Genomic DNA, 19,900 nt, shown 5'->3' with positions numbered 1-19,900 from the left:
GCTATTTCTCCTGCCCCTAGCCTCACAGGGGCCAGTGACAGACTGGATTGCTGGGCGAGGGCTGGGGTTCTGTCTGTCATTCAGCGGAGGAACGGACGCCCTGCTGGGGGTGCCCCAGAGCCTGAGACACTTCTGAGGGCTTCAAGAGAGGCAGGAAGAAGCCAGGGGCCTGCCATATTCTTGGGGGTCAGAAGACAGAGGAGATATAGACTCTTGATCTTAATGTTCCCTTCACGCAGCAAGCAGCAAGCCGCGAGCGCGCATGTGCGATCTCGTGTTGCGCTCCTACCTGCAAGGGAGTAGAGCCTGAGACCAGAGCTCAAGTGCCGGGTTCATTTGGGAGGTGAGGCCAGGAGACACCCGGGAGGGGGGAGTGGGCAGATGGGGCTGAGCTGGGAGAGGTGGGTCACATGCGTCTCGGAGTTGTCCCTCTAGAAGGGGTGCTTATACACCAGCTCCCCCCCGTCTGCTGACTACGGGCTGCTGCGATTCCAGTCTTCTTCTCTCCTCCCGGGAAAAGGAGCAGAGCGGGTTTGGCAGTCAGTCAGCAATTTCTGCACCTTGGGCACGGAGATGCAAGTGCTGGAAGTTGGAAGGGTGGTCCGCGTGCACAGAGGTGGCATACTCTTAGTCCCATGGTCCAGATGATGAAACTGAGGCTCACAGAGGTCTCTTGTCCCGGGTGCCCCGGCTGGTGACAGCTGTGCTGGGACCTGACGCTTTCTAAGGCCCCAGTCTTACCATGTGTCAAATGGAGCTCGTGATACCTAGGATCATAGCCCTGAGGGCAGTGCCGTCCACCTGCCAGGGGGCTTGTGAGAGTGGACCGTGATGGCCTTTGCAAACCTGCTTCTAATGTTCAAAGCTTTGTGGAAGGCAGCAAAAAGGATGTGAAGGCTACACGTAGAAGTGGCTTCAAATACCACTTGTGCTACCTAATTGCAGGGTGACTTTAGGGAAGTTGCTTAACCTCTCTGAGCTTCAGCTTCCTCATCTGTAAAATGGGGCTAATGACATTTCTGGAGGAGTTGGTATGAGGATTACATGAGAAAACAGGTGACCAGGGGCTGTATGCATGCCTTGCACCCTGCTCCCCTTCTCACCTTCAAATTTTGTCATAATTTTGTAGAAAGATGTGGCGTTTAAACTCTGGTTCTTCTCTAAGTGGTAAAGCTAGTGGGGAGGAGGCCTCCTCATCGCTGGGACTGGGCCTGTGCTTGATGTGGGTGGTGGTTCCTTGCCTGGTTCCCTTCTGGTCCCAGGAGCCCTCCTGTTACTGGTGAGCTGTTTGTTTCTGCCGGAAAGCCACTTTATGAGTCACATAAAAAGGGACTTGACAGGGGTTCTTTAGAACAAAAATTTCCACTATCTTTAGAGGATCTGACTCTCCAGTTTCCAAATTAATGAGGGCCCAGATTGACCCAGGATCTGGCAAAGGTTGGTTCCCACTTTCAGCCTTGCCAACAGGCTCTCTCATGCCTCTCCTCTTTCCTACTTTTTTTCTACCGACTGGAAGTAACCCCCCTCCTCTCTTGGCCTGCCCAAATTTTACCAGGCTGTGGGGTTCAAGATCCCCTCTCGTTAATGCCCCCTGTGTTTGTATGTGGCCCCGAAAGCCCTTATTTTCTTATCCTCTGCTTTCTAAATCCCATATCAGCTGCCCCCTTTCTCTGAGAACCCTTCCCTGTCCTCCCCAGACAGAACAAACCCATCCTTCCTGCTTCAGCAGCCTAACCTAGATGAAGCTGAGCTGGGGACTGGATGGTAATAACTGCCCATTGCCACCAGGGGGCGCCCACACAGAAAGAGCCAAGGGGCTGAACACCTCTGGGTCTCTTTCCAGTTTGGACCCCCAGCAGGAAGTGACCCTTGCTTCAGTGTGCATAGGACACCAGACCGCAGGGACAAGGATGTCTAGAGGCACCGTCCTCAGAAACAGGGGCCTTGGCCCTACCTGCATCTGCCGCAGTTCAAGGAATAACTGATAAAAGACTCAGGGCTCCTCACTGCCCTTCCCTGAAGGAAGGTTGAGGCAGAAACATGCCCAGTCAGGAGCTCATCTTCATCTACGATTCTCAGCAGAGAGGTTGGATCAGTGAGGCTTAAAATACATTTTGCTTCTTTATAAAGCCCCTGGCTATGGGGCCGAGAGTCAGGTCTCCCTGGCAGTTAGAATCAAGATTCTGGTCCAGAGTGGGTCACACCAGCCCAGGAGACCCCTTTCCCAGATTCCACCTTGAGGAGGTTCTTATCTCTTTGGGTGAAGGCTGCACGTGATGTGTACTTCTGAGGGGCTCTTGTCCCCTACCTGTCTGTTATCCCCTCCCGGCAGGGGCCCTCAAAACCATGTCTGGTCTATGCTGGTGTCCGGGGTGAGGCCTGGCCCAAGTTCGCATCCTGTAAATGCTTTGTGGGACCTCTCAGGGCCCCCCACATTTTCTGTGGGCACGCTGGAGCGTCCTGGATGTCCCCCACAAAAAAGGCGAGGGGAGCAGCGTCCAGATGAAAAGCCTCATGGAGTCCTGGTGAGTTAATGGAGTGGGTCCACCCTTAACCCCCAGCCAAGTCCCCTTCCTCCACGTGAACCTCTCCAGGACCTCCCTGTCTTCTCCTTGGGTGGTGTGATGATCAGTCTCGTGTGTCAACTTGGGGAGGCTACCGTTCCCAGTTCATCAGACACTAGTCTAGGGTTGCTGTGAAAGTATTGGGTAATGTGATTAGTGTCTCTAATCAGTTGACTTGAAATAGAGATTACCTCCATAATCTGGGTGGGCCTGATTCAATCAGTTGAAAAGACTGCAAGAGCAGAGCTAAGGCTTCCCTGAGAAGAAATCCCACTGTGGGGGCACCTGGGTGGCTCAGTCGGTTAAGCGTCTGCCTTCGGCTCACAGTCCTGGGATCGAGTCCGTCATCGGGCTCCTTGTTCTTCGGGGAGCCTGCTTTTCCCTCTCCCTGCCGCTCCCCCTGCTTGTGCTTGCTCTCTCTCTCTCTGACAAATAAATAAGTAAAAATCTTAAAAAAAAGAAAGAAAGAAATTCCACTGTGGACAGACAGCAGCTTCAGCCCCCGTGCCAGAAAGTTCCAGCCTGCTCTTCCTGGTGGCCTACTCTATAAATTTTGGATTTGCCTAGCTGCCTCCACAGTCACTTAAGCCAATTCTTTGCAATAAATCCCTTAATATATATGTCCCGTTGGTTCTGTTTCCCTGGTGGAATCCTACCTGTTGCAGATGGACTGGGCAGGCTCCCTGTGCCCGGGAAGGAATGATGAATCAGGGTGATAGACTCTGTTGATATCAGGGCACCTCACTGTATAGCACGTAGTATGCCAAGACTTTTTTTTTTTAATTTTTTATTGTTATGTTAATCACCATACATTACATCATTAGTTTTTGATATAGTGTTCCATGATTCATTGTTTGTGCATAACACCCAGTGCTCCATGCAGAACGTGCCCTCCCCAATACCCGTCACCAGGCTAACCCATCCTCCCACCCCCCTCCCCTCTAGAACCCTCAGTTTGTTTCTCAGAGTCCATCATCTCTCATGGTTCATCTCCCCCTCCGATTTCCCCCCCTTCATTCTTCCCCTCCTGCTATCTTCTTCTTTTTTTTTTTCTTAACATATATTGCATTATTTGTTTCAGAGGTACAGATCTGAGATTCAACAGTCTTGCACAATTCACAGTGCTCACCATAGCACATACCCTCCCCAATGTCTATCACCCAGCCGCCCCATCCCTCCCACCCCCCACCACTCCAGCAACCCTCAGTTTGTTTCCTGAGATTAAGAATTCCTCATATCAGTGAGGTCATATGATACATGTCTTTCTCTGACTTATTTCGTTCAGCATAATACCCTCCAGTTCCATCCACGTCGTTGCAAATGGCAAGATCTCATTCCTTTTGATGGCTGCCTAATATTCCATTGTATATATATACCACCTCTTCTTTATCCATTCATCTGTCGATGGACAACTTGAGGTAGTATGCCAAGACTTTTATCACACTGAACCCTCCAAGCATGATATGTCACAAGTACTAGTATTATCCCCATTTTATAGATAGGCACTTGGGGCACAGAGGAGTTAAGTTATGGGCTCAAGTGCACATAGCCCAGTGCAGGCCAAGATCGGAAATTCCTGGCTCCTATCCTTTTTTGTACTAACGACAGGTTCCTATCCTTTTTTGTACTAACGACCCCTTTTGCAGCCTGGTGAGGCCATGGAGCCCTCCTCTGAAAGATTTGTTCCTATGCATAAAATAAAATGCACAAGTTAAAAAGGAGATAATTTTTTTTAAATGATCAAACTATGTTAAAGCACAAATTTATGATGTGATGCTGGGTGTGCTTTTCTATTAATGCATTCCATTCACTAGACTGGGGAGGGTCTATGTGTCCTGCGAGCCCATGTCATCATATATGTAATTTCTATTCTATGCTATGAGAATGTCTGTGATTCTTCTTGGTGACAAAGTCACAAGGCTGCTAACTCTACCTGTGGTTCCTTGTTTACCTTCCGAATGGAAGAAAATGCTACATTTTTAGTAGAGTGATAATAAGGATGTGTTCCTTCCCCGTCAAAATTCCCAGATCCCCTTAACAGTCTCAGATTGGAAGGCAGCCTTTACCACCCCCTGGGTGCCTGTTTGGCATGGATTTTAATGGAATAAGTTCATGGACACAAATGAAGCCCGGGAAGACAGCGGGCACACAGCAGAGACACCTTCCCCTTTCTCCACGCTGGGACTCAGATAGACATGAGGAGCAAGGGTCCCATCGGAGGACACAGTCAGCTGGAACTACTCTTGTGCCAAGCTCAGCCCCCGTAAGCCCTGAGGGCTGGCTCTCCCTTGCTCTGGTGCTGGTGGCCCCAGGCCTGGGCCTGCTTGCATTCCCCACACGTCTGTGGTGTCATGGGGACGCCTGGCCCTGAAGCTCGCTCACTGTTCCTCTTGGAGACAGAAGCCGTGGCCACCCATGTTTCCCGCAGACCCTTCCCGTGTTTGTGTCAACATGGGCCACACTCAGCCAGCTGGCTTAGCCTCTTGCATGCAGAGTAACTTGGCCGACCGGTGGCTGAGAAGGGCCAGGCCGAGCATTTCCAGCAAGGGACCAAGGGCGAGAGGTAGGCTAGCCCATCTTCCCTCCCCCTGCTGGAGAGGGAGCCTCATGGGCAGCAGACACCCCACATCTACCTCCCTCCCCCCAAAACCACCAGGCCAGTGCTGATGAAAAAGAAATCTCCCAGCGTGACGGCACATGGCCTCAGCCTGGCTCCTACCTCTACCCCGTCCCGAGCTTCGTGTCACTTCTCTCACTGGGAGAAGGGCAGGGGAAAGCGCACTAAATGCCCTGGTACTCATTATGTGCCAGACACTTTGAATACATGATTTCGTCTGCTCCTCTTCACACCTGTGAAGTGCTGCTGTGACACAGAATTGACAGGGGAGGAAGTTCTGCTCTGAGAGGGCGTCACCCCGTGGTAAGAGGCCAGAATCTAAACCCAGCACTGGTGCCAGGATCCATTCTCTTCCACCTCACATGCTGCTCTCCTCTGGCCTGCCTTTACTCATCCCTGATACCCAGCTCTCAGGCTGCATAGGTGTTTCCTCATTCAGGAATTCTCTATCATACTAATTCAGACTAAAGTGTGAGTGACACAATAGGTTACTCTCCCCTAGGGTATCAGCATTTTCAGGGAGCTATGCTCACTCTCAGAGAATGACTCTGTTGTATGGCCCAGAGGCTGAACAGGATTATTTGGGGTCTTGGAGGACAAGAAAGGTGTGAGGCCTGGGTTGGGGTGGGTTGGAGCTGAGAGTTTGGAGACCAGTGTTGGCAGCTGGGGTGGGGGAGACCACCATGCCCAACTCCACTTGAAACATTGTTTTCACTGAGCTGTCCTCACCAGTCCCCTCCTTCTGGCCACAGAGCCTTGTGAGTGAACTTCACTAGCCTCTGGGGGAACCCCCTTCTTCTGGGAGGGGCCAGTGAATGCCAGCCTAGAGCTATGATTCCATTTTTGCTCTCACCGAAGGAAGAGGAGGGAAGAGCAGGGGAGGCATCTCTACTCCGTGACTAGGGGACTGGCTGAGTGACTGGGGGACAGGAGCTATGGCCCAGAGAGAATGTCCCTACTCCTGGTGTGCCTCCCAGGGCCTGTCCAGGGAGATATTAACTCCACCAGTCAGCTTCTCCCGTCTCTGAGTTAAACAGGGCTTGAGTGATTGCACCATCTGACAGAGGGGGAATCTGACGCCAGGAGAGAGAGTGACTGTAGACTCTTAGTAGGAGGGAGGACAGTGGTAGGGAGTGGAGCTTCCTCTGGTGACATTAATTCCTTGCCCACACCTTTTTTTAATTGAAGTATAATTGCCATACAATGTTATATTAGTTTTAGGTGCCCAGCATATTGATTTGACAGTTCTATACATTATGCAGTGCTCGCCATGATAAGTGTAGTCACCATCTGTGACCACACAACATTATTACAGTATTATTGACTATATTCCCTATGCTGTACTTTTCATCCCTGTGACTTATTTGTTTTATAACTGGAAATTTGTATCTCTTAATCCCTTTCACCTATTTTGCCCATCCCTCCCCCCTGGCAACTACTAGTTAGTTCTCAGTATTTAAGAGTCTGTTCCTCATTTTGTTTGTTCGTTCGTTTTTGTTTTTTAGATTCCACACATAAGTGAAATCAGATGAAATTTGTCTTTGTCTGAATGATTTCACTTAGCATAAGTGAAGGTCCAGCCCATGGCATTGTGAATTCTTGCCCTCATTTTTGTGAGGCACAAGCTTTTAGAAGGTTCCCTCCTCTCAATGCATGCTCCAGAATCCTACATGAAGTCAGCAGACCAGTCAGGTTAGGTTTGCTTAGGGGGCAGCTATCAAGGACTTAAAGTTGGACTGTTACCATATCCTCCCCTCCCCACATCTCCTCATGCATATCCCTTGATCCTGCTTTCCTTTTCCTCTCTTTTCTTCACCCAGTAAAGCCCAACATATGTGTGCATATGTGTGTGTGGAGGAGAGGAGGATGGACAAGGTTGACATTTACCTCTAATCCTCCCTCAAAACCCAAGAGGTAAGGAGCTTTGCTAACCTTTTAAGATGAGGAATAGGTTCAGCGAAGAGAAGGGACTTGCTCAAGGTCACACAGCTGGTATGTGGAGGGAGGAGGCATGAGCCATTCATGCTTTGCATCTCATCATGTTAGTGAATGGTAGAGGACTTCATGAGTCACTCTCCCTGGCAACATGCTAGCATGCACAATGAATTAGCTCATTAATTATGCCCTTGATGAGCACCATGGGTGTCCCAGGTGTTATGCTATGCACTGGGGTGCTAGGGATAAATAGACTCTGGTTTTTTTGTTTTTTTGGTTTTTTTTTTTACTTTAGTTCTTGCTCTCAAAGAGCTCATAGTATATTGGGGGAGAGAGGCATATGTAAAGTAATGATTGCAATTGACTGTGGCAAATTCCCTAATCAAAGATGACGACAAGCCAAGATGTTGCCCCAAGATTTTATTTTATTTTATTTATTTATTTTTAAAGATTTTATTTATTTGACAGAGAGAGACACACAGAGAGAGGGAACACAAGCAAGGGGAGTGGAAGAGGGAGAAGCAAGCTTCCCGTCAAGCAGGGAGCCCGATGCGGGGCTTGATCCCAGGACCCTGGGATCATGACCTGAGCTGAAGGCAGACGCTTAATGACTGAGCCACCCAGGCACCCCTGCCCCAAGATTTTAGAGCGACTACCTTCTGCTTCAGAGATTCACAGAAGTCTACTCCTAGGAGGAGACTGTTGAATTGGGTTTTGAAGGCTAAAAGGAATTCATCAGGAGCTTGAAGTAGTAAGAGGAACGTTCCATGTGGAGAAACTGAAACAGCTTGTGCAAAGGCTGTGTGGCATTTCTGTGGGAGCGTTCCAGAGACAATGCCATAATCCAGCATTTCCCAGATTGGGTTTCACAAACATTAGTGCCCCTGTGAATAATAATGTCGGGCAACAGTAGGGCCTACTCCATGCCAGGCACTATTCTAAGAGCTCTCAGTGTGTTAACTCATTGAATTTTCACAGCGACCCTCTGAGGTAGGCACTCCTGTTATCCCCATTTCACAGAGGAGGAGACAGTAACACAGAGAGGCTAAGGACCTTGCTCAAGGCAAGACAGCTAGTCAACAGCAGAGCCAAATTAGAACTCAAGCAAAAATGTTCTAGAATCCATGCTCAGTTAATACATAAAATCTGGCCAAATATTTCAGTGAAAAATAGAACAATGACTACTGGCCTCATAAAGTTTCTGGAAAGTATATCAGCAAAACAAACACACACATGCAAATTTTTTGGCCAAAAGTTGTTCAAACCAATTTTATTTAGCAATACTTTTTTTTTTCTTTCCAGAATAAGCATGTGGAAAACCCTTTGGGAATTGCAGTCTTGTCCCTGAGAGTGACTCTGAGAGAGGCTGGACCCTTTGTTTGGGGGCTGGAGGACTTCTCTAGTTCCTGATGATCTCCAATCAGGCCTGCAGGGTGTCATCTTCTCCCAGAGCTGCAGCCCTCCCTAACAGAATCTCCCACGACCATGCACTCCTTTGCATGCTTTATGATGCAGGGAAACAAAAAGCACTGGAGTCTGAAGGAAGCCCTTTTGGTGTCACAGTGGCACTTTTAGCCTTGTGCTTGATTTCTCTCTCTCCTGACTGGGAGGAGGAGTGGCTGTTGGAGAGGGTTAGTGGTTGCCTCATTATAGCTCAGTTTCATGGTGTGTGTGTGTGTGTGTGTGTGTGTGTGTGTGTGTGTGTACAACACAGAGTAAGAAGCCAAGAGGGAGGAAAGGTGAGAGGCAGAGAGGGAAGAAGTGTTCTTCTGAGCTATCCAACCTCTGGCCCAGCCAGCAGGGGAAATCTCTTGTGCAGGGGTGAGGCTGGGAGAGGGAGGGCATATGTAGAGTGTCCAATGTTTCCACAAAGAGCTGTGGCCTCACATTAAAGCCTGAGAACATGAGTTAGCTCTTGGATTTCTGAAACCCGATTCCTTCCTGCCAAAGGAAGTCTGGCAGCCACAGCCATTAGTACCACGGACAGCGGCCCGCCTGCCAGGTGAGCCCTGGGAAGGCCTGGACTTTGTGCTCAAGAAGAAGACAGACACTGGTAGGACTGGGTTTTGAGAGAATCACAGGATATTTTTGCACTGCCTAGGTGGGATCTTAGCTGGACTCACTGTATTCTTTTTTTTTTTTTTTAATTTTATTTATTTATTTGACAGAGAGAGACACAGCGAGAGAGGGAACACAAGGAGGGGGAGTGGGAGAGGGGGAAGCAGGCTTCCTGGGATCATGACCTGAGCCGAAGGCAGATGCTTAACGACTGAGCCGCCCAGGCGCCCCTGGACTCACTGTCTTCTATACCCCGCTGTGCTCATATCTCATCAAATGGACACAGGGTCCCAAAGGGGAAAAAAAATGCTGGCTAGGGATCCAGAAGAAGGTACCAAAGGGAGTGTGATGCGACCAGAAGATATATCCAGGTGCTCCAAGGGTGCACAGAGATGGCTGAGGTCCCAGGAGCACCATGGTACTGTACTGGATTCCCTGCCTTGTCTGTATCTTCAGGGCCTAGCCTGGAGTAGCTGCCCATTAATGGTGCAGTGGTAATGGGCCCTGCTCCAGGGCTAAGTTCTACATCTGCCTGAAAAAGGGCTGAGTCTCCCTTTAGGGGAAATCCTTATGGTCTCAAAAGCCTGCTTCCCTCCGCAATCAATAGGTGTGTTTTCAGGACGTGGAAACTTTATTAACAGCACAAGAGAAGCACAAGCCTGCAAGGAGAAAACAAATAAGAAGCCCCTGGTGGCCTCTGGAGCTCCTAGCAGCTTGCTGTGCTGCCCAGGGGGAAAAAACCACCCAGCACTGGGTTCCCCTGTCTCATTCTGCTCCATCTCATAAATGCGTGTTGAGTGTTCAGTCCCAGGGCTAGCTCTGTGGCGATGAGGAGACCAAATGGCAGGGTCTTTGCTTGAAGAACATACAGCCTCCTAAAGGGGAAAAGTCACTCAGAGAAAGCAGGATAATGCAAGGCCATCTGAGATTGTCACTTGTCACATGTGTCACCCCAGCCCTGGAGCATAAGTGGCTTGGGTGAGGCAGGTCCATGTTGGTGGATGTTATCAGGGAAGCAAAAGAGGAGGATGGAAAGGTAATCTGTAGAGGCTTACTCAACCAGCAAGGAGCAGAATGCTTCTGCTTTTGGCTGGATTTCCCCCTTATCTTGCGCACAGTAGGCACTCAATAAATACTTGCTTCACGGATGAATAATTCACCGGCACCACCTTGCATGCTAGAGGACTGGTGGGAACGAGGCTGGCTCAGTGGGGGAGCCCCAGCTTGACTCACGATCACCTGGTGTTTCTGGTTGAGAGAGCTGTCTTTGGCAGCTGGGGACCTTACGGGGTACGTGGGCTCTGGAGAAAGCAGACCAGGCACAGCTACAGATCCACAGCTCTGTAAAGACCCAGCCGGGGCGAGCTCCTCAGAGGAAAGGTAATTAAGGCCCCAGCCACAGTCTCTGAGAGGGCCGGGCCAGGGCTTTCAGGGGCTGGCTGACCCTCTTGACTCAAACGTGTTGCTGCTGCTTCTGGGCTAATGGGCCTGGCGGGCGCTTCCTCATTGGTCACTGAGTAGGGCCGTCTGGATATCTTCAGACACTGAAGCTGGAAGGTTCTTTCCCCACCACTTCAGCTGTGAGCATCTCAGGAGCTAGAGCTGGAAATGAGAAGGAGCCCTCGGGTCACGGTGGCCCAGCCTCCAGAACAGTGGAAGCTTGTGTACTCAGCCTCACCCGCCCCCGGGCCCACGACTGCAGGGCACTTGTTCTTGCTTAAAAGGACTGGGATCCTTTCCCCACACCCCAAAGAATGCCTGCTCTAGTGCCCAGCATCTTCCTTTCAAAGTGATCACTCAGTAAACACACTGGAAGACTGAGGAGCTGGGGGCATAGGACCCTGAGACCAGGACCCTGAGACCCTGAGGCCATACAGGGCAAGGCCTACTATAATATCTCCAGAAAGTCCAAAAGCGGTGCATAAAGAAAATGGAGGGGTGCCTGGGTGGCTCAGTTGATTAAGCGTCTGACTTTAGCTCAGGTCATGATCTTGGGGTCCTGGGATCAAGCCCCACATTGGCTCCACACTGAGCGGGGAGCCTGCTTCTCCCTCTCCCTCTGCCCCTACCCTCCCCGCCCCCCACTCGTGTGCACTCTGTCTCTCTCTTAAATGAATGAATGAATGAATGAATAAATAAATAAATAAATAAAATCTTTTTTAAAAATGAAACTGAAGGGCATAGTGATCAATATTTGCGGGGACTGAAGCTTTGATAGGAAAGGTGGTACATGCAGCTTACTGTCTACACCAGCCCTACACAGATCTCTTTGATCTATAGACCAGTCTCTTCACTGTGCCCCAGTCACCCTTGGGAGGGTTCCACCTCCATTCTCCACCCAGATCTCTTATCAGTTCAAATCCTACCTGTCCTTTAAGGTTATGCTTTGTCTCTTTATCTTTGGACAGGCTTCCTAAATGCTGTGGCCATGGTGACTTGATTTTGGCAGCCTCTTCTTGTCTATACTCCTTGTCTATACCACCTAAATAGATATCTTACATGGCTGCTTGGGTGCTTTCTAGTTTTTAGTCTTGTCCCTCCAACTGGACTATAAGCTCTTTAGCAAGGTCATTATTCTTTTTTTTTTTTTTCTTTTAAGATTTTATTTACTTGTTTGAGAAATAGAGCGAGAGACAGAGAGATCACGAGCAGGGGGGGAGGGTTAGAGGGAGAAGCAAACTCCCTCTGAACGAGGAGCCCGATGCAGGACTCGATCCCAGGACCCTGGGATCATGACCTGAGCTGAAGGCAGATGCTTAACCGACTGAGCCACCCAGGTGACCAGCAAGGTCATCATTCTTGAATCCTCACTCTCCTGTTGCTACCCACCTCACCCCATCCCACCCCTGCATAGCAGTGTTCTGTAGATGGTAGGTGCTCAATAAAATTCTTACTGAGAGAATGGATGAGCAAATAAATGAATGCATAAGGAAGGAAAGAACGATGAGAAGGGAGGGGAGAGGAGGGAGGGAGAGAACGAAAACCATTCTGGTTTTTGCAAAAAACCAGGCAGGAACTTACATGGCTGGTAAATTTAGTGCCCCCTCCTTGCTCTCCTTTCTTACCCTTCCACCATAAAAAGTGTCTTTTTGAGCAAACCATGACATGAGATAAGGGAAATTTTCAAGCAATATACAATAGTCAAGAACTATAAATATTTATTAAACACCATATTCTTATTTTTTTTAAAGATTCATTTATTTATTTGAGAGAGAGAGAGAACCCACAGGAGTGGGGAGAGGCAGAGGGAGAGACAGAATCCTTAAGCAGACTCCCCCCTGAGTTTAGAGCCCAACGTGGGGCTCAATCCCAGGACCCTGAGACCCTGAGACCATAACCTAAGCCTAAACCAAGAATCTGACACTTAACCAACTGAGCCACCCAAGAACCCCTTACCATGTTCTTGTGATAGTTCCTGCCCTTATGAGGCTTACATTTAGCTGGGAGATAAAAATAGCACACACGAAAACTTCAGGCAGAATGGCCTAGTGGCTGGGATCCCAACGGGATATGGAGCAACTACTGGGAAGATTATATACAACAATGATATTTGTAAATATATAGATTTATCTCCATTTCTTCATCTGTAAAGCAGGGCACACATCCCACAGAACAATAAAAGAATGAATGTATCTAAAACTCTTGGTGTAGTCCCCGGTGGTAGTCAGTGCTCAGTAAACATTACCTATTGTTATTATTACTAAAGATATCAAACTTCTATTGCATTTCTGTTCTGAGTTGGTTACAAAGAACTTCAGGCACTGAGTTATCCTGGCTCCCTCTTGATTGTTGATTTCCCCCTTCATATTATATCGTTTTCACTAACAAATAAACATGCCCATCTTTCTCCCATCGTTAACCTCATCCCGGATCCCACAGCAGCATTTGGCTACCACCCCAGTTCTCTGTCCCCTTCCTTCTCAAGCTTCTCAAGAGTTGTCTGTGCACAGTTTCCCTTTTCTCATCTAACATGCATCTTCAGTTCACTGCAATCCAGTGTTTTCCCCTGCCTCCCGACTGGGAAGGATCTTATTAAAGTCCTGTATTAGTCAGGCAAGCCTGACTGCTGTAACAGATAACCCCCGAATTTTAGTAACCTAACAAAATCCAGATTTATTTCTCACTCAGTTCATGGTTTGGTGTGGATTGGCGTGGGCAAGAGGGGAAAGAGGGCTCTGCTCCATGCACTCAGGTCATGATCTTGGGCTCAAGAGATTCAGGCTCCATTCATCAAGTGGCTCTGCACCCCCCGGGACCTCAGAAGCCTCTGGGTCTAGCTGCCAGATAAAGGAAAAAAGAGCTTGGAAGATTGCATAGGAAAATATAGCAGCCAGGCCTGAAAATGGCTTATATCACTTCTGCTCACATTCTCTTGGCCAGAGTTCAAGCATATGTCCTCACCCGTCTTCAGGGGAAGCTGGGAAATGCAGTTTGCCTGTGCCCAAGAGGAAAAAGAAATGGTTTTGTGAGCACATGCCATTATCCTTCCCACAGTCCCCAATAACTTCAGTGCTGCCACATCAACTGGATACTTTTTGTCTTCATCTTACTCTGTCTTTTAGCAGCTTTCCAAATAACTGATCATATCTTCCCTCTTGAAATGCTTTTCCCTGTAAGCCATCCTCTTAGTTTTCTTCCCTGCTCTGGCCACTTCTTCTCAATCTCTGTTGAAGATTTCCCCTTCTCCTCTATCCAGCTTCAGAATGACTGGGGTGGAGAGCTTGTTCATCATGAGACTGGGCTCTCCCTCTCCCTCTCTCCATCCCCCATTCTCCATTCTTCACTCTCAAGGCTACAAATAATCTGTATCCTGAGGACTTTCTGGTGTATATCTCCATTTTTTACCTTACCTCTGAGTACTAGACTCATCTGCACTGCCCAGGTGATGTCTTCATCAAATATTTCACTGATGTCTCAAACTTTACCAATTGTGAGTGAGCTCACAATTCCATCCACCTCTTACCTCCCATCTCCCACAATGGATTATCCTTCCCCAACTATCCCCCTTCTCATGTCCATTCACCCAGCTGCTGAAGCCATTTCTTAGGAGGTGACCTTGATTTCTCATCCTCTTCCTTCTCCTCTCTTAACTTCCATCTTGAATCCATCAGCAAGACCCATGAATTCCACGCTTAACTGACTGAGCCACTCAGAGGCCCCTATTCAAGGTGCTTTAAGGGTTCATGGGCAGGAATTGTCAACTCTGCTTGGAGACAGGTCAGGAAGACTTCGGACAAGGAAGTGACACTTAGACAGAACTTGAAGGATACTTAGGGATGAGTCCAGAGAGATGAGCAGGGACTGGCATCCCACATTGAAGACACTGGAGTACCGATGAAAGAAAAGTGGGGCTCATTCCTGGTGGGGTTCATTAGAGTATCAGATAAGACAATGTGTGACCAACTGTCTAAATATATATCACAGACCACAAGGGCTTTGTAAGAAGGCGGAGATGTTGGTGCAAGAAATGCAGGCTGGCTTACTAGGGCAATTTGAGGCAGATTTGAGTCACTACTGGGCCTTAAAATGTAAAACCATGGTCTAAATGGAAGACGATATGCCAAGAAAGGTCGTAACTAATATTAATGAGAAGACGGTCACCGATGACGACAATCACTCAGGGAGAGCAGAAGCCAGGCTGATGGGGAGGGGTGTCAAATGCTCCAGCAGGCCGCTCTGTCTGGCTCTGCCATGGTGAGAGGGAGGGAGAGGGGCAGGGGAAGGACCTGATGACTCATGTGGCCTGGGGCAGGAGACCGCCTGCTCTCCACCTGTTCTAGCTGCCTTGGGGAGAAGCCCTCCTCCCTTCAAGGCCATTGGTGCTCCTGGGAATGCTGATCCCTGGGAAAGTTTGCTTTGCCTGAGTCTGCGAGGGTGAAAGCCTGGGTCTCAAACATTTGCCCCTCCTTGCTTCTTCCCTGCCCAGATCCTGCAGGGGTGAAAACACGGGGATTTGGGGATGGTGGTCTACAGGGCTGGGGGTTTCAAACTGAGTGATGGTCTGCCTGGAAAACATTTTTCCTGGTGGAACTGGGGACCAGAAACACTCTGGAGAGTTTTGGTGGAGGGCAGGTAGTCAGAGCAGGGTGGCCTGAGGAGGGGGGGTGGTCCAGTCCCCCTTCTCTCCTTTGGGGAAGGATAGAGCATGTGGGTGGTCTTGGGTCTCTCTCCTTTTTAATTCACAAATCTACCCCCCACCCTGCTTACTACTTACATGTCTCATCTTAGTGGTCTTGATCATGGTGGTGGGGGTCTAAGGTATCAATAGGTAATAATAATAAAGCTAACCTTTACTGAGCCAGCTATTGTTCTAAGGCCTTTATATTAATTAACTCATTTAGTCTCTTAACAACTCTGAGACAGGTACTTTTGGCATTCCCATTCTTCACACATGGAGACCGAGGCTCAGAGAGGTGAAGCAATTGCCCAAAGTCACACAGATACAAAGCTGCAGACCTGGGATTGGGACCAGACGGTGTGGCTCCTGGAATCACTGTGGCTCACGAGTTTTAGCGGTGGCCCTAGGGAAGGGAATGGAGGGCTCCCGAACCAATGAAGAATGTGCCCAGGAGCTAGCTGGCAACAGAGTTCACCGCCACGTTCTCAGAGCCCCTGGTCAGGGAATGAGGAGTTGAGCTCTGTCATGTGGATGGGGGACACTGGGCAGCACCATACACTTACAAAACCTCTGTTTTCTCATCTGTATAATGGAAGAGTAATTGCTAATCCATAGGGATGTTGGGAGGAGAAAGTGAAGAGCATGTGCAAAGCACCTGATACATCAAAGTAGGTGCCCAATAAATGAGTTTCTTCTCCCCCTTCTCCCCTGGGTAAAGTTTGCTTCAGGCTAGGTTCAGTTATCTTTTTCACAGATATGTACTGAGGGCCTATACGTACTAGGTGACAGATCTTACGCTATGCCCTGGGAAATACACCCATGAATAAAGAGGCTGGAGCACCGTGGGGTGGGATGGGGAAATGACCCAGAGTGACCAGAGAAACAAAATGGATTTTTAAGTAATGCACAAGAACACAACACCTGATAAATGTATATTCTTCTCAAAGCAATAGCCTCAGGAGGGTGCACGATTGTTCCAGAGATGCTGATGCATTGCCAAGCACTGATATCAGCACTTGGACTTTCTTCCCAGGGCCCCCCCCCCCGGGGGGGGGCATTCCTATGTCAGGGTGGGGGGCGTCTGGAGCTTTAGGAAGATAGTCTCAGAGAAGGGAATGCGAAGACCAGGGCTTTTGATTTCTGGTCTTCGCAGTACACAGGAGCGGTTCCCATCCTTCCTTTATCCTCTCATGCTGCTTTGCAGTTGGATAATTCTTCTCTAAATCTGGTGTCACAGCTTATTCAAAACTTTGGCTGCGAATGGTTTTGGACTACTTTTTTAAAAAATATATAACTGAACCGACCTCACTACGAGGGAGAGCCGGTTATGTTCAAAGGAACCTGTCTGTGGATCTGCCTGGTAGTGGTGGGTGGGGAGTGGGAGTTGGGTGTCCCAAGGTTACCACCAAGTGCTGGGTGTCAAGGATTTGCATTCAAATGATCTTTATACAGAGGGTAAAGACCAATGATTTTCTCGGTGGAAGAAAGGGGCCGAGGCTAATAAACTCTTGTATCGGGGGCTTTGAGGTTTTCAAAGAGTTGATGGGGTGGTCTTCTGGATCCTATTTAACAGCTTGGAGTTCTCGGGCTAGGTGTGCGAAAGAGCTTCCAGAAGCAAGATTTATTTCGTTCTGAAGAAGTAAGTCAGGAGGCCTTTCAGAGAGTCCTTCGTTCCAGGGCCTCGAGGGCCTGAGCTCTCTTGACTTGGGTTGAAGTCTGGTCCCGCTTGCAGGCAGGGGGCATGGATTAGGTGACGCCCCCGAAGGACCTTGCTGGCACCGGGATTCCGGGAACCTTGGAGGCCGGGCGGCGCTGGCCGTCCGCCCGTGAGTGCGCGCGTGGGCGTGTGTGTGCGGTGGGTGGGAGGCGCGCGAGGGTGGCCGCCGCTGGGTGTGTCAGAGGCGCGGGGGCCGGGGATGCGCCCGCTGCGCCCACTTGTGGCTCCCGGGCGCCGCAGGAGGAACCGCGCCTTTGCCGCCTCTGCCGAGGACGCCGCGGGATAGGAGGACCGAAGGCTGATGACATGAGGGCGCCGTCTCCCGAGTGATGGCAGCGCGCGCTGCCTCGCCGCCTCCGCCGCTCAGCCCCGGACTCCTTACGTCAGGGTAGCTGGGTCCCCCCTCCGCGCGGGAGCCAGCGAGCAGCGGGAGAGCAGAGCAGAGCGCGCCGCGGAGCCGGGGCGCCCTCACTGCGCGCCGAGCCCCGCCGAGCCCCGCAGAGCCCCGCCGAGCCGGGCAGGAGGCAGCGCCGCCGAGCCCGCGCGGGACGCCGCAGCCGCACCCGGCGCTCCCCAGCCGCCGCCGCCCGGACCCGTGGGGCGCCGGGCTCAGCCTGGGCTCCCCCCGCCATGCGCGCCGGACTCCGCGGCTTCCCCGAGCAGCCCCAGCGCGGTGGGCACCGGCACCTGGGCCGAGGCGCCTCTCGCTAGAAGTGGTCGGGCGCCCGGAGCAGGGGGTCGCCACGTCGGGGACGCGGCCGGGATCCGCGGAGTCGGCCCCCGAGCGCGGGGAGCGGGGCCGCCCGCGCCGCCCCACCATTACCTCCCCGGGCGGCAAGGAGGAGCTGGTGGCGGTCGCCTCCCGGCTGTGGCAGCGGCGGCGGCGGGCCTGCCTGGCGGCCGTCGGCGTGCTCCTGGCCATGGCGCTGGGGCTGCTCATCGCCGTGCCGCTGCTGCTGGCGGCGCCCCCCGGCGCGGCGCACTACGAGATGATGGGCACCTGCCGCATGATCTGCGACCCGTACAGCGCCGCAGCCGGCGGGGGGCCCGCGGGCGCCAAGGCGCCGCCGCCCGGACCCAGCACTGCCGCCCTGGAAGTCATGCAGGACCTGAGCGCCAACCCTCCGCCCCCCTTCATCCAGGGACCCAAGGGCGACCCGGGGCGACCCGGCAAGCCGGGGCCGCGGGGGCCCCCTGGAGAGCCGGGCCCGCCTGGACCCAGGGGTCCCCCGGGGGAGAAGGGCGATTCGGGGCGGCCGGGGCTGCCCGGCCTTCAGCTGACGGCGGGCGCGACAGGCGGTGTCGGGGTGGTAAGTGGCGGAACCGGGGGCGGCGGCGACTCCGAAGGCGAAGTGACCGGCGCGCTGAGCGCCGCCTTCAGCGGTCCCAAGATCGCCTTTTACGTGGGTCTTAAGAGCCCCCACGAAGGCTACGAGGTGCTCAAGTTCGACGACGTGGTCACCAATCTCGGCAATCACTACGACCCCACCACCGGCAAGTTCAGCTGCCAGGTGCGCGGCATCTACTTCTTCACCTACCACATCCTCATGCGCGGCGGCGACGGCACCAGCATGTGGGCGGACCTCTGCAAGAACGGGCAGGTCAGTCACCCCTCACCGCCGCCGGCCCCCGCAAAGCCCCGCAGACTCTCCTGCCCACCCCGCGCCCCAAACCGCCTGGGAAACCAGACTCCTTTCCCCCCACTCGCCAGGGCCCGGGCGAGCCCCGGGAGGGAGCGCGCCGCAGCATCCAGCTTCCCGGTGCGCCCCGGTCGCGTTTGTCCCAGTGTAGCGCGGCAGGCTGTGCCCCGAGCGCCCAGAGACCCCGCCACCCGCACTTGCCGGCTACTAGCGTACCCGCCAGCAGCCCCGCGGGCTCCTCGGAAGCCTCATTCTTCTTTAGTTCTCCCTTTGCGCCCCCGTCTCCCCTTTGCCCCCCAGTCTTCTTTCTTCTCGGCCCTGGTGCCCTGGTTCTCCCCCTTCCCCGCTGGGTCAGAGTTTATGAAGCCCCCTCTCTCCTTCCTTCCGGGACTTGACTTGCCGGCTGCCGAGAGGAGGGGACCGGAAAGGAGCTGGCCAAGTTGGAGAGAGAGAGGAGACAGAGAGAGGAGCCTGGGTGGGAGTGTGGTCCCTGGAGCTGCGGGCAGAAGGCCGGCGGGGTTTGGGGGGGGAGCGCCATCTGGGGGTGGGGAAGGCGCAGGCAGGGGTGCCCTGGCCCACCTGCTCTGGCGGCTCGCCCCCAGGTCCGGGCCAGTGCCATCGCTCAGGACGCCGACCAGAACTACGACTACGCTAGTAACAGCGTGGTGCTGCACCTCGATTCAGGGGACGAGGTGTACGTGAAGCTGGACGGCGGGAAGGCGCACGGAGGCAACAACAACAAATACAGCACATTCTCGGGCTTTCTTCTGTACCCGGATTAGGAGCGCAGGGAACGCGGGGCGGACTGGCCTCAGGCCACCCTGTGCCCCTGGCGGAGAGCTGTTCCCCGGCTGGAGAGGACCACTCTCGCTTCATGACACTTCCTGACATCTACGGAAAAGACACATCCCTGCCGTCCTCCCTGCCCCGCTCCGACCTCAGTGTGTCTGCGACTCACCACGCTCCACTCTGCGCTGTCCTCCTGGTCCCTGTCCCCTACCTGGGGAGGGAGAAGGGGATGCCTGAGTGGCAAGGTGAGCGTGAACCCGAACCCCGGAGCCGGAGGCAGCTCAGTTCAGACTTTGCAAACCTGATTGGACTGGACAGGCCTGGCGGGACGCCTGCCCTTCCAGTCCCCCCTCCTTCTCCGAGTGCCCTGAGACCGAGGGCTCCCAGTCCTGGCCAGAGAGGTAGGCCAAAGTGAGCAGGAGCTCCCTGGGGCATCCTTCTTTGTGACCCAAAATACCTGTG

General features: G+C 52.2%; 2 protein-coding genes across 3 annotated transcripts in view; both read left to right on the top strand.

The window, feature by feature from the left end:
• CUNH2orf76 (chromosome unknown C2orf76 homolog) overlaps nucleotides 1-19,900 on the top strand; it is a 240,316-nt gene that overhangs the window by 207,342 nt on the left and 13,074 nt on the right. The gene's annotated exons all lie outside the window — the stretch shown is intronic.
• C1QL2 (complement C1q like 2) lies at nucleotides 17,930-19,553 on the top strand. 2 transcript variants are annotated; one of them, XM_032411974.1, is made up of 3 exons: nucleotides 17,930-18,308; nucleotides 18,357-18,610; nucleotides 19,252-19,553. In XM_032411974.1, exons 1-3 carry the CDS (start codon nucleotides 17,930-17,932, stop codon nucleotides 19,429-19,431), a joined length of 813 nt encoding a protein of 270 aa, XP_032267865.1. In that variant the 3' UTR covers nucleotides 19,432-19,553. The 2 variants fall into 2 exon arrangements, with proteins under 2 accessions (XP_032267865.1, XP_032267856.1); XM_032411965.1 differs by having other exon boundaries at nucleotides 17,930-18,610.

The sequence above is a fragment of the Phoca vitulina genome, unplaced genomic scaffold (genome assembly GCF_004348235.1).
Source record: "Phoca vitulina isolate PV1807 unplaced genomic scaffold, GSC_HSeal_1.0 scaffold1, whole genome shotgun sequence".
NCBI lineage: Eukaryota > Metazoa > Chordata > Mammalia > Carnivora > Phocidae > Phoca > Phoca vitulina.
The sequence above is the reverse complement of the archived record's forward strand: the minus strand, read 5'-3'. Positions and strand labels throughout refer to the sequence as shown.

Bases quoted from the DNA above. Each gene is read 5' to 3' on its own strand.
- C1QL2 (XM_032411965.1), top strand. From the start codon at position 17,930: ATGGCGCTGGGGCTGCTCATCGCCGTGCCGCTGCTGCTGGCGGCGCCC. The intron at 18,611-19,251 runs GTCAGTCACCCC...GCTCGCCCCCAG, and splicing joins ACCTCTGCAAGAACGGGCAG to GTCCGGGCCAGTGCCATCGC.